The sequence below is a fragment of the Oncorhynchus nerka genome, linkage group LG28 (assembly GCF_034236695.1).
Source record: "Oncorhynchus nerka isolate Pitt River linkage group LG28, Oner_Uvic_2.0, whole genome shotgun sequence".
NCBI lineage: Eukaryota > Metazoa > Chordata > Actinopteri > Salmoniformes > Salmonidae > Oncorhynchus > Oncorhynchus nerka.
In genome coordinates this window covers 28,199,589-28,213,420 of record NC_088423.1, presented here as the reverse complement: position 1 = coordinate 28,213,420, position 13,832 = coordinate 28,199,589, and the positions used below count along the sequence as shown (strand labels likewise).

At 44.8% G+C, this 13,832-nt stretch overlaps 1 protein-coding gene across 1 annotated transcript in view; it reads left to right on the top strand.

Moving 5' to 3' along the window:
- The window catches only part of LOC115113084 (storkhead-box protein 1-like), a 44,899-nt gene extending 35,130 nt beyond the window's left edge, over nt 1–9,769 (top strand). Inside the window, 4 exon segments of the mRNA XM_029640308.2 lie at nt 4,508–4,660; nt 5,148–5,951; nt 5,954–8,021; nt 8,953–9,769. Of these exon segments, the coding sequence (XP_029496168.2) occupies nt 4,508–4,660; nt 5,148–5,951; nt 5,954–8,021; nt 8,953–9,106 (3,179 nt within the window). The 3' untranslated portion in view covers nt 9,107–9,769.
- The last annotated feature ends 4,063 nt before the right edge of the window (nt 9,770–13,832 follow it).

The window sequence follows — 13,832 nt, the reverse complement described above, 5'->3', positions numbered from 1 at the left end:
TCTGAGACGGAGCTCAGAAAAAAACATTTTTTTTATCCGCCATGTTGGAGTCAACAGAAATCAGAAATAACATTATAAATATTCCCTTACCTTTGATGATCTTCATCAAAATGCAGTTGAACTCAGGGATAGCATTTTTATGTCTCTGCATCCAGTATAAAAGAAGTTAGATGTACTTTTGTGAGCCAGTGCTAACTAGTGTTAGCACAATGACTGGAGGTCTATGGTATCTACCAGCATGCTAGATGATACCATAGACTTCCAGTCATTGTGCTAACACTAGTTAGCATTTGCGCAAGCTCTAGTTAGCAACTTCTTTCATACTGCACACAGACATAAAAATGCTATCCACGAGTTTGTCTGACGTAGACAAAAGGGCTTCATTGCCAAAAGACCCAAACCACCCACACCATAGACTATTTTCTCTGCTGCCACAGGGAAAGAGGTACTGGTGCATCAAGTCTGACATCAACAAGCTACAAGCTGTCTCTATGCACATTCACAGAGCCCTACACACTCCAACACACACACAAACACATAATATGCATATACAGTACCAGTCAAAAGTTTGGACACCTACTCATTCCAAGGTTTTTCTTTATTTTTACTATTTTCTACATTGTAGAGTACTAGTGAAGACATCAAAACTATGAAATAATACATACGGAATCATGTAGTAACCAAGAAACAAAATATATTTTATATTTGAAATTCTTTGAAGTAGCCACCCTTTACCTTGATGACAGCTTTGCACACTATTGGCATTCTCTCAAGCAGCTTCATGAGGTAGTCACCTGGAATGCATTTCAATTAACAGGTGTGCCTTGTTCATTTGTGGAATTTCTTTCCTTCTTAATGCGTTTGAACCAATCAGTTGTGTTGTGACAAGGGTGGGATGATATACAGAAGATAGCCCTATTTGGTAAAAGACCAAGTCCATGTTATGGCAAGAACAGCTCAAATAAGCAAAGAGAAATGAATCCTTCACTACTTTAAAACATGAAGGTCAGTCAATCCAGAAAATGTCAAGAACTTTGAAAGTTTCGTCAAGTTCAGTTGCAAAAACCACCAGGCTCTGTGATGAAACTGGCTCTCATGAGGACCGCCACAGGAAAGGAAGACCCTGAGTTACCTCTGCTGCAGATGACAAGTTAATTGCCAGCATCAGAAATTGCAGCCCAAATAAATGCTTCACATTCAAGTAACAGACACATCTCAACATCAACTGTTCAGTTTAAACTGAGTGAATCAGGCCTTCATGGTCAAATTTCTGCAAAGAAACCATTACTAAAGGACACCAATAAGAATACGAGACTTGCTTGGGCCAAGAAACACAAGCAATGGACATAAGACCAGTGGAAATCTGTCCTTTGAGATGATGAGTCCAAATTTGAGATTTTTGGTTCCACCACTGTGTCTTTGTGAGACGCGGAGTAGGTGAACGCATGAATCATGGAAGAGGAGGTGTGATGGTGTGGGGGTGCTTTGCTGGTGACACCGTCCTTGATTTATTTAGAATTCCAGGCACACTTAACCTGCATGGCTACCACAGCATTCTGCAGAGATACACCATCCCATCTGGTTTACGCTTAGTGGAACTATCATTTGTTTTTCAACAGGACAATGACCCAAAACACACCTCCAGGCTGTGTAAGGGCTATTTGACCAAGAAGGAGAGTGATGGTGTGCTGCATCAGATGACCTGGCCTCCACAATCACCCAACTTCAACCCAATTGAGATGGTTTGGGATGAGTTGGACTGCAGAGAGAAGGAAACGCAGCCAACACATGCTGAGCATATGTGGCAACTCCTTCAATACTGTTGGAAAAACATTCCAGGTGAAGCTGGTTGAGAGAATGCTAAGAGTGTGCAAAGCTGTCATCAAGGCTGTAAGATGCCTCACTAGGACGAGGTGGGTGCAAGAGTCAGGAGCAGGAGAGCACTGAAGTCCAAATAGAAAATACTTATTTGGAAGTCCCAAAACACAACAAAATTGGTCGGGAAACAAACCCAACGAAGGCGCCCAACAAAACAGGAATACGAAGTGACAACAGGAGGAAAAATAATCTACTCCTAAATAAATCACAACGGCTCAAACGACCGTGAGAATAGCCTGTGGCGCAACCTAGCACACGCACCAAACAAACACAGAAATAATCCCGCACAAAATACCAGCAGACAACAAGGTTAATAAACCCACAGAAATTAACTCAATAGAACATAGGTAAGAAAGAAAAATAAATAAGAAATAAGAAACAGACAGAACCAAACGAAAAAGAAAAATGGATCGGTGGTGGCTAGTAAGCCGGCGACGACGACCGACGAGCACCTCCCGAACAGGGAGAGGAGAAACCCTCGGTGGAAGTCGTGATTTGTTTAACACTTTTTTGGTTACTTCGTGATTCCATATGTGTTATTTCATAGCTGTGATGTCTTCACTATTATTCTACAGAGTAGAAAATAGTAAAAATAAAAACCCTTGAATGAGTAGGTTTGCCCAAACTTTTGACTGGTACTGTACATTTATACTGACCCACCACACCCGCACACCCACTCACATGCAAGCTGCCGCTACTCTGTTAAATGCATATCCATATAAATATTTATATTGGAACTGACTTTTTAAATATTTCCTGTATGTAGTGTTGTGGCAATTCTTACAAATGTTGTGGAAATTACCACCAGGGACACTCGAAGTCAATCTTGAATGAATCATCCTTTATTATCAGCGCGCTGGAGAGGTTCCAACCAACTCAATGCACCAAGTACACATGTCAATCAGGAGCTCCACCTGGGGTAGTCCCGTTAGTTATCTTATATACAGACAAGTTATATTTGCATGATTTAGCTTATTCATCATTCATAATGAATTAACGTTTGCTTTATTCATGTTACCGACCAATATCTCACGAGGCTTCTTCTCTCTAAGCTGAGACCTTGAAACTGAGATCTTTCGTTCTCAAAACAAGGTCTGGGTGTACTGCCAAATTGCAGATACTGATAAGTGAGGATTCGTTCAATCAGTCACTTGCACGAACATAGAAATTGGTTATTAGAACCGCACCTGAATAGATAACACAAAACTGAGTTATTAGAAAAGTACAAGTATAAAATATCCATCACAGTAGTATGCGTACTTACTTACGTTATTGTGTATTTCATATTTCCTATGAGACATTAAAACTTGAAACTATCCCTTTAAGGGGGTGAGATCTTTATGGTTTTGTTATCTCCCCCTCTCTCTCTCCACATCTGTTTCCCTGTCGCTTTTCTCTCTCCCGCTCTGTCCCCCCCACGTACCATCACGGTCTCTCCTCCCCCTGTCTGTGCATCTTCAGTTAGTAAAGAAACAGACACTGAAGCAATACTATAAAAAACCTGTAGTCCTGAGGGAGTTCAGTCCTTCTAGTCTAGGCTGGTATGGCAGGTAATTGACTGTTTTACTGTATGTGAGGAACTCTACTGCAGTTTCTTGTCTTTGGTCCTGAGATGAATCCGTCTTAAAATGTCTGCTATGTTTTGAAATGAGTTTGTTTTATGATTTCAAAGGCCTGTGGTTTCTCTCTGAGATGGCTTCCAGATCTTAGAATCATGTCATTGGAACGCTGTCAGTCAGCCCTCGGGTTGGTTGGGTGGGTTTGATGTGTGTGTGTGTGTAGTGTGCACTCCACGGGAGGTTGGTGACAGCTTAATTGGGGAGAACGGGCTCTTGGTAATGGCTGGAGTGGAATTAGTGGAATGGTATCAAACATTTCATTTCCTCCGTTCCAGCCATTATTATGAGCTGTCCTCCCCTCAGCAGTCTCCACTGGTGTTCACTTGTGCATGCGAGAGAGAGAGAGACAGACAGAGAGACAGAGACAGACATTTTAGGTACAGTCTGAGCTTTGTACGGATTGAAGTGTCTGTAAAATGCTCTCTCTTTCTCCCTCCATCCATTCCTCCCTCCCTCTCGTTCTCTCTTTTAAACATACATTTAGTTTATGTATTTTTCTTGGATCACAAGAAAATTCCCAAAAGTGTGTGGCCGGGTTATAGCAGCTGAAGACACAGTATGATATAGAGGTGATATGTGATAGCCTGGCAGGCAGAACTTGTGGTCACTTCTGTGGGGGTAATGACATTCCGTGGTCGCTCCCAGCATATATGGAATACCGCAATCCATCCCAGTATTAATGGAATTCCAATGGAAGTCAGGCCTGGTCTACATTACTCACTGGACCACCCGCATTCAGAAATCTCATCTTGGGCGTGACAGGATTATTTTTACTGGAAAAAGGATCTAGACCACAAAGTAAAAGTTGCAACCATGACAGAATTAAGTTATTTTCATTGGCAAAAACAGTTGTTGAAGACCAACAGTGGTCATAACATTGCTACTACATGAAAACTCAACATTAACAGACGTGGGTGTGACACAGATGTTTGTGTGTTTCACCAGTCTAAGTAGTGTGTGTGTGTGTGTGTGTGTGTGTGTGTGTGTGTGTGTGTGTGTTTTTTTTCCAGGTGACCTGTCCCCAGTGCAGATGTCTCCAGTGCCCCAGTCTCAGTTCATCCCTCTAGCCGAGGTCCTATGCTGTGTCATCTCTGACATGAACTCCTCCAACATCACCGTCAACCAGGATGCCCTCATCAGTCACATGACCAAGGCTCACCAAGGTAACATATACAGATGTATGGGGAGAGCTTCAGGGCATGTCCTTACATACAGGCAGCCTAGTGGTTAGAGCGTTGGGACACTAACCGAAAGGTTGCTGGATTGAATCCCAGAGCTGACAAGGTAAAAAATCTGTCGTTCTGCCCCTGAACAAGGCAATTAACACACTGTTTTCTGGTAGGTCGTCATTGTAAATAAGAATTTGTTCTTAACTGACTTGCCTAGTTAAAATAAAGGTTAAATCAAAATAAATAAGTTAAAACATACAGTACATTCAACCACAGGTGCTCCTAAAAAAGGGGAATTGTAGTTGGGAAAAAAGGGGAGAATGATATTTAGTGTATTAAGTCTAACGCTTAGTCTCAACTGGCAGTTTTCAGCCTGGCTGTAGATTAGTCTGCAGATATACAGTAACTTTTGAGGGATTTAAAGGAGATAAACTGTATTAACTAATATGACTGAACTTCTCTCTCTCTCTCTCCTTGCCAGGGATGACCATCCCTACTCAAGACATCCTGTACAACGCTCTGGGCTCGTTGATCAAAGAGAGGAAGATCTACCACACAGGAGAGGGCTACTTCATTGTCACTCCTCAGACCTACTTCATCACCAACAGCCTGGTGAGAGAGAAGAGCTGGTGGACCTCAGGGTCTGGAGACAATGAGTTGCCCTCCCCTCCCCCCATCACCTACCTGCTCAGTAATGACACTCTGGAGAGCCACCCACAGTCCCCCCTGGTGACCCACTGCAAGTCCTGCAGCTGCTTTGCTCCTGCCCAGAACGTGACCAATGCTGCTACTACGGCCACTATAGCTGCCATGGTTCCTCCATCTGTCCCAGACCAGCACTCGGTTTCTGTTTCTATTAGCGAGTGCACAGGGAAGAGCCTGAAGTGGCCTCGAGACCATAAGCCTCAAGTCCAGCACCAGTCGACCTCGACGGCCGCAGACTACCAGATTAGTGAGGTCAGCAAGACCACTATGGCTACCACCACTGCCACTAGCCGTAAGGACAAAGACAAAGATGGCAAGGAGAAACTAGGGAGGAGGTTTGGCCTTAGCCTCTTCAGGAGGAACGGAGGGAAGAAGGAGAAAGTGAAGAAAGAATATGCCTTATTCTCAGGTCAGTTCCCTCCGGAGGAGTGGCCAGTGAGGGACGAGGAGGATCTGAACAATCTGCCCAGAGACTTGGAGCATGCTATCATCAGACGCATCAACCCTGAGCTGACTGTTGACAACCTGACACGCCACACTGTACTAATGAAGAAACTGGAGGAGAGAGGAGGGGAGAGGGGATGGAAATGGAAAGACGAGGGGAAAGAGGGGTGGAAAGGGACAGAGGGTTGCACAAGGGGGACAGGGTTGACGGAGGGGACAAGGGTGTGGACAAGGGCATGTCCACTGAGATCCTAAACTGCTCCAAGCCCAGACACCACCAGTCCTCCCGAGCCAGACTAGGAGCAGGGGCTGGGGGCAGGAGATCTACCTCCAAGGCCTCTCGCACTAAGAGAAGGGCCCATTCCTCCAGAGAGAAACGGAGAGACCGGCTGAAGACTAAGGCCCCAGTGTGTGTGGATGTGGACCCAGACGGGGAGGACCTGGTCCCCTCTTGCCTCAGACCAAAGGTCCCTATTGATGAATTAGACAGAGAGGAGCCAGGAGCGGTGGAGGGGAAAAGCCTCTATAAGAAACGCATTGACAACCCCTTTGATGGTCAACCACCTGGGAAAGATACAGCCACAACCCAGACTGTGGCACCTACTATGACCCACAAAGAACAGAGGAGGAGAGAGGGAAAGGAAGCGAAGGAGGGGAAAGAGGGAAAGACTTCAGGAGGAGGGAGGAGAGAACCAGCGGGACACCGCTCCAAATCCTGGGACCCGCACAAAGCAAAAGCAACCGCTGCTGACACACAGTATGCTGGGAAGTCTCATACAGCCGAGGACAGGTCATGTGACCGTCTCCACGAGAGGGTGTTCACCACCGAACCCCTCCTCCTGCCCCTCTCTGACACCAAACCACCCAGTGAATTACCGTTGGACTACAGCTCGGCTTACCCACAGAGCAGCACACTAAGGATGGACGACAAGGTTAGATATCAGAGGGAGGGAAAGAACAGAGGGAGGAAGAGCAGGGAGGGAGGGAAGGAGAAGGAGAAGGAGGGAAAGCATAGACCGACACAGCAAGTAGAATATGGCAGTACAACAAACCATAGACACCCAGCAGTAACAATCCAAACCCTGGACTCTGATGCCAACCTCCCTAGTACCCACCCCTATGACTCAGTCCCTGCCCACCCGTACGACCAGGCCATGCCTTGGCCAAAGCCTGCTGTGCATCGCAGGCACTCCTTCAAACACACAGACACACAGGGAGACCTAACCCACAGGCCTGACCTGCTCTCCTCACACCAACAGGCCTGCAGTACCACCCCCAAACAACATGGGCAGGTACACAGCATTGGTATCAGTAGAGCCCACAGGAGTCCAGGGCATGGGCAAAGGGCAAGTGATGGGTTAGCAGTGGAGAGTAATGGCTTTATGATAGAGAGTGATGAGTTTATAGAAGATGATCACAGGTTTTACCAGAGAGCAGAGGAAGAAGATGAGGACGCCTGTAGTTCTCTGTATCTGAGTGAGGAGGGAGTCATTGACAACAGAGAGGTCTATCAAACACACCTGTCTCATTATCGTGACTCTCAATCCCTCTACCACGATCCTAAGACCATATACCAAGACACTATCACCCACTACCACAACCAACCTCACTCCCCTTACCACGAGCCCCAACCCCACTGTCCCAACCCCCATTCCCTCCAAGGAGACTGGAATAGCACTTTTCCAGGGGAACACTCTTCCACTATCCACCAAGACCCCCCTCTGTCCCCCCACATCCCCCAAAGAGAGGAAGAGGAGAGGTGGTTCAGGGTGAGCGGCTCTACCCATAACCACCGCAGCCACACGTCCCCAGGAATCCACAGTGATCCCATCCCCAGACGAAGAGCTCCAATCCCGGGGGAGCGAAGACAGGACGCCAGCCTCTCCCTGGAAGCTCCAGAGGGTTTAGAGCCACCTGAGGCGGCAGACAGCAGCATCTTTGACTACTGCCAGACCAGTGAGGTGGACTCGGATGCTGAGACCCTCCATAAATCAGCAGACGAGGGGGACAGGGAGTCATCTCACTGGGGGTGTGGAGTAGAGGAGGAGGAGGAAAAGGGCGGCTTTGAGACCCTGGGGGACAGAGGAGGCCCTCAGACCTCAAGTGCCAGTCTGGGCATGCCCAGTGGAGCTGGACGGGGAGAGATAATGGGGGAGGCGGGGGAGAGTCAGAGCAACACAGGAGACAGCGGGATAGACTCGCCACGGTGAGTTTATTTCTTTGTATTAAAATGTTGACTTTTTTTCGTCACTTTTTTTTAATGGATTGCAGTTATACCACTTTTCACAAAGGGTCTCATTATATTTTGTGGCGTGATTCTGACAATTTGGCACCAGCTAGATATTATTAAATGACCATGATATTCATCAGTATTAGTCTATTTTAAAGGACTATGCCCCAGGAATGGCCTTCATTTGTAGTGCTATCTCAGTGGAACTCCTCTAGGCAGCAGTACCTACCCTCCTCACATCCTCTCCTGTGTGAGGTCCCAGTCAACCAGAAAACATAACAGAGGCACTTGGCCCTTATATCCCCTGTTTATTTGTCTTCTCGCCTGCGGCCTCGACCTCTATCTCCAGCTGTAACCCTAGCCTCTCTCTTTGGCTGAGGTAGAGGCCATAGAGCCTATAGTGCTGGCCCAGGGAGGGTGGAGGAATGTGGAGATGCAGAAAATAAGCTAAGGCTGGGAGTAGTTAGATCACCCATGGCCCTGGTCGGTGGTGTGCCTTCTCTCTCTTCCCTTTTCATGTCAATGGAGATGAAGCTGAACAAACACCCCATAGCCAATTACACCAGGCAGTATTTAGACAGAGGGGAATGATTATAGTGATTAATGTAATTACTTTGGAATGGGTACACCCTCATGTTTAAAACAAAGAAAGGGGAAAAGGTCAAAAGTTTTTCCATTAACTTTATAAGTACTTGGCTTTTCCCCTTTTGTGGTGAAGAGCAGAGTTGTTTTCACTTGGATTTCACAGTATAGTTAGTGTGTGTGACTAACCGTGTATTGCATATTGTATTTCTATCCAACTGATATGGTTAATCTCCCCAATCCCCACAGGACCAGTTTGTGTTCATGTGCACACAAGTGTCCATCCATGCATGTACACCCTGTTCTTCTATGTTTCTCCCTACAGGACCCGTGTTTGTCTGGCAACTAACAACACAGGGATTCTGGAGAGTCTAAATAGGCAAGGTTTCCTACAGAACCTGGAGAAACTGCACTCCAAGAGCTCAGCCATGCGACCACAGAGCTCTCTGCTACAGCTCACACCCGTCATGAACGTATGAGACCATAGGCCCCCTGATGCAGCTCCGTGCGAGGGATCATGAGTTCCCCAATGCAGCTCTGTGTGAGGGACTATGATCTCCCTGATGCAGCTCTGTGTTAGGGCCCATGAGTCCTTTGATGCAGCTCCCTCTTTTCTACCACCAAAAAGCATGGGAAGTAGGAACACTGTGCTATCAGATATGGGGTTCACAGCCCCAGTCTTTATGGACTTACAGCATCTATTTGTTTCACTGCTGTCATAAATCTGCTGTGAACCTCTAACCTTTCCTCATTGTCTAGCCTGGTTATATATCCTGTCCTCCAGGGCTACAGTCTATAGCAGCAATTTATGGGTGCTCAAACTCCAGACCTACCCCAATGGAGGTCTTTGTACAGATGTATAGTCTACTTTTCCCATTCTGTATATAACATTTAACAGGAATATCCTGAGAGACTTATTCGGCTAATGACTGGTGAATCGGCTATGTTAAATGCATGATCAATCGATTGGTGGGATTGAAGTAACAGGTTGTACTCTGAGTTGCTATTGTTTTTCACTACATTCAACTTGGCCCAAAATGATGACAAAATAACTCAGTACTGGATCTTTAACCTGTATCTTCATTTTCACACCTCTTTCCTTGTCGCCATGTGTAACACAAATAAATCTTTATGCACCACAAGCCACCTCCTCGCTGAATGTGTGGATCATATCTTTTATCATACAAATTATTTTTTAAAGAAATTGGATGACACATGTACACTCACAAGAAAATAAGGTGACTCTACTACTACCTAACCTTTCACCTGAAATGACTAGATTTACAAGAGGAATTCCAGTGAAAGGCAAAAAAGTTCATTCACATCACTCAGGAAAGACTTTTAAAAAACCTGAACCTGGCAAACAGCTGATAAGCTAAGCATTGGGTGTTGGTGGAGGCTCCAGTGAAGAGGTGTACATGGAAGAGAAACCCCAACCATGTCACTCCGTCTCTGGGGGAGCTAGCGTTAGGAGGGTGGAATGGGTGGAGGAATGGGAGGTGGTTTAGTGTTGTGTGAAGGCTAGAGGGCTGTGTTAATATTACCACCACACCACCAGTCATGAGTCATGACCACAGTCAAATTCCATGTGACTGTTGAGTCATGGTAATTTCTTGTTAAGCACTGTGGACATGCTTTGGTAGTACAGGTTCTAATGGCCTGGTTCTACGGGGTCTATTGTCCCTCTAACCACTCTGACATCAATGTAAATGCGATCGAAAATCACATCAAACACATCAAAACAGTATCATACTTTTAAAACTCACCTCACTGGTGATCAATTTGAAAAAAGAAGTTCAACAGCCGGTTGAAACTAAGTGTAAAACATGGTCATTGTAAATGTTGTTTCAAAGACTAACAATGAAATGGACAGCTTTCTAAGGTGATGATTAATTAAAAACGCCCATATACATATTAGAACTTATGCATATGCTTTTGAGCCCAAGCCCGAGAAAAAAAAACGGAATTAAAATGATGATTGTGCCGTTATACAATACATAGCCTACCGCATATTATGCATGACAGAAAAACATAAAACAAAACCGATTTAAGATGTCTTTAGTACATAATTGGTCTAGGCTATACTTCAAAATTAAACAAATTCAAGTAATCGCCTTTGAGTGTGGACTGTATTATTATGCATACTGGATGGACTGGTTACCGTATGCTACGGTCCAAATGTTATATCCACGAGCGATTTTGAATAGCCTTGTGATAGGGAATTTTTATATTTGTATAATTAATTGGGTGGCACACCTTTAACTATAGCCTACATCATTTCTCACCACAATACGTTTCCCATCTCTCCTTTATTCCTTTCTGGAGCGCACAGAAGGGCTGTCAACAGTTTATTGAAATATGTTTAGTTGTGAAACCATGTTCCCGAACAGATTTCACTCGGTTTCCCAATATGGCAATATGTCACTTTTTGGTCGAACCGACCAAATCCACATAGCAATGTGAGTTCTAGATCTATCATTCGACTTGAAATCATGTTTAATAAGCGGTAGATACTGCACTCTAACTGCAAAATTAATGCAGTAAAAAAACAGTGTTATTTTGGATGCAGTATTTGCAGCACACTGCAGTTATACTGCACTCTGACTGCAATCTTTTTTCCTAAGGGTTTGGTTATGGAAAATATATTTCACAGAGGTTTAGCTGGTTCAATGATTATCTACACTATACTATCTTATTTTGTCACTTAAATTGAAATTAGGTGTACTATTAGAGTTTGGTAACCAGGAAATGGTGGAGCGATTTCTGCATAGTGCAACTTTAAGCACTGGGTAGCTGCAGGAACAGGTTTGGTGAGAACATGGCATACAGAGTTTGGGCGGAATATCACCTGTCGCGCAGCGAGAGAATGCTCATCAAACAGTGGTTGATGCGTGGAGTGAAATAAGTGTTATAGTATTTATTTCTCAGCTGCTCATATTACGCACATGCTCAGCTATACAACCGAAGACGTATCATTGAACAAGACCGGTGGGAAAGTGCACAGCCTCCATTCACGATTTGCTATTTGCGTGCATACAGATAACATGATTTTTTTTCCCCTGCTCTTGTTCCTGCCCACTTGATAATGGCTCATTCTAAATCTAAACAAATTGTACATATTAGTAAAGACAAGATTAATTGAGAATAGTCTGATGGGTGACAATATGATCAATTGATGAGAGAACAGCTGTGCTGCTTGAGGCAAGGAACAGTGCAAGCTTTTTTTCTACTTTCTCAAATTAGGAATAGCCGATAATAGCATCATGCAGGTCATATATGTGTTGATTTCTAAGACATTCTAAGGTTTGTATTATTCACAAATTAAGTTGCCAAATAACTCTAAATCTATCATATAGGGAGGACCTGCTTCAAAGACAATTCATATGCTCACCCACTCCGTAATGGGAAAAATATCCTTAGTATTTTATTCAGTTTAGTTCAAAATATTCTTCCTACTATAAAATCCTATAATATAAAACAATGGCATGACTTATAAGCATATGTTTCAGCTAAACAAACAAGCCTACAGTCTATGGCATGGAACATAGCCAGATAACATACAGTAGGCCAACCATTCTGTTCTTAAATATATTTTCTTCATATCAGGTTTCTTTAGACCAGACTAAAATAAATAATGGATTTATATTGTATATTCAATTGATTTATTATTCAATTGATTTATTATACTTATTTAAATATAGATTTAGCAAAAGCGCACATCAGGGGCTTGTATGCAGCTTGTATGCGTGGAGGCCTGGAGATACTAAGGTAACTGAACTAAATGACTATCACCCCGTAGCACTCACTTCCATCATCATGTGGTGCTTTGAGAGACTAGTCAACGACCATATCACCTCCACCCTACCTGACACCCTAGACCCACTCCAATTTGCTTACCGCCCCAATAGGTCCACAGACGACGCAATCACACTGCACACTGCCCTATCCCATCTGAACAAGAGGAATACCTATGTGAGAATGCTGTTCATCGACTACAGCTCAGCATTCAACACCATAGTACCCTCCAAACTCGTCATCAAGCTCGAGACCCTGGGTCTCGACCCCGCCCTGTGCAACTGGGTCCTGGACTTCCTGACGGGCCGCCCCCAGGTGGTGAGGGTAGGTAACAACATCTCCACCCCGCTGAACACTGGGGCCCCATAAGGTTGCGTTCTCAGCTCTCTCCTGTTCTCCGTCTTCACCCACGACTGCGAGGCCATGCACGCCTCCAACTCAATCATCAAGTTTGCAGACTACAGTGGTAGGCTTGATTACCAACAACGACGAGACGGCCTACATGGAGGAGGTGAGGGCCCTCGGAGTGTGGTGTCAGGAAAATAACCTCACACTCAATGTCAACAAAACAAAGGAGATGATCGTGGACTTCAGGAAACAGCAGAGGGAGCACCCCCCTATCCACATCGACGGGACAGTAGTGGAGAGGGTAGAAAGTTTTAAGTTCCTCGGCGTACACATCACGGACAAACTGAAATGGTCCACCCACACAGACAGCGTGGTGAAGAAGGCGCAACAGCGCCTCTTCAACATCAGGAGACTGAAGAAATTTGGCTTGTCACCAAAAACACTCACAAACTTTTACAGATACACAATCGAGAGCATCCTGTCGGGCTGTATCACCGCCTGGTACGGCAACTGCTCCACCAATAACGGTAAGGCTCTCCAGAGGGTAGTGAGGTCTGCACAACGCATCACCGGGGGCAAACTACCTGCCCTCTAGGACACCTACACCACCCGATGTCACAGGAAGGCCAAAAAGATCATCAAGGACAACAACCACCCGAACCACTGCCTGTTCACCCCGCTATCATCCAGAAGGCGAGGTCAGTACAGGTGCATCAAAGCAGTGCCATCAGACTGTTAAACAGCCATCACTAACATTGAGTGGCTGCTGCCAACATACTGACTCACTCCAGCCACTTTAATAATGTAAAAATTGATGTAATAAATGTATCACTAGCCACTTTAAACAATGCCACTTCATATAATTTTTTACATACCCTACATTACTCATCGCATATGTATATACTGTACTCTATACCATCAACTGCATCGTGCCATCTTGATGTGATACATGTATCACTAGCCACTTTAAACAATGCCACTTTCACATGTTTACATACCCTACATTACTCATCTTATATGTATATACTCTACTCTATCATCTACTGCATCTTTATGTAATAC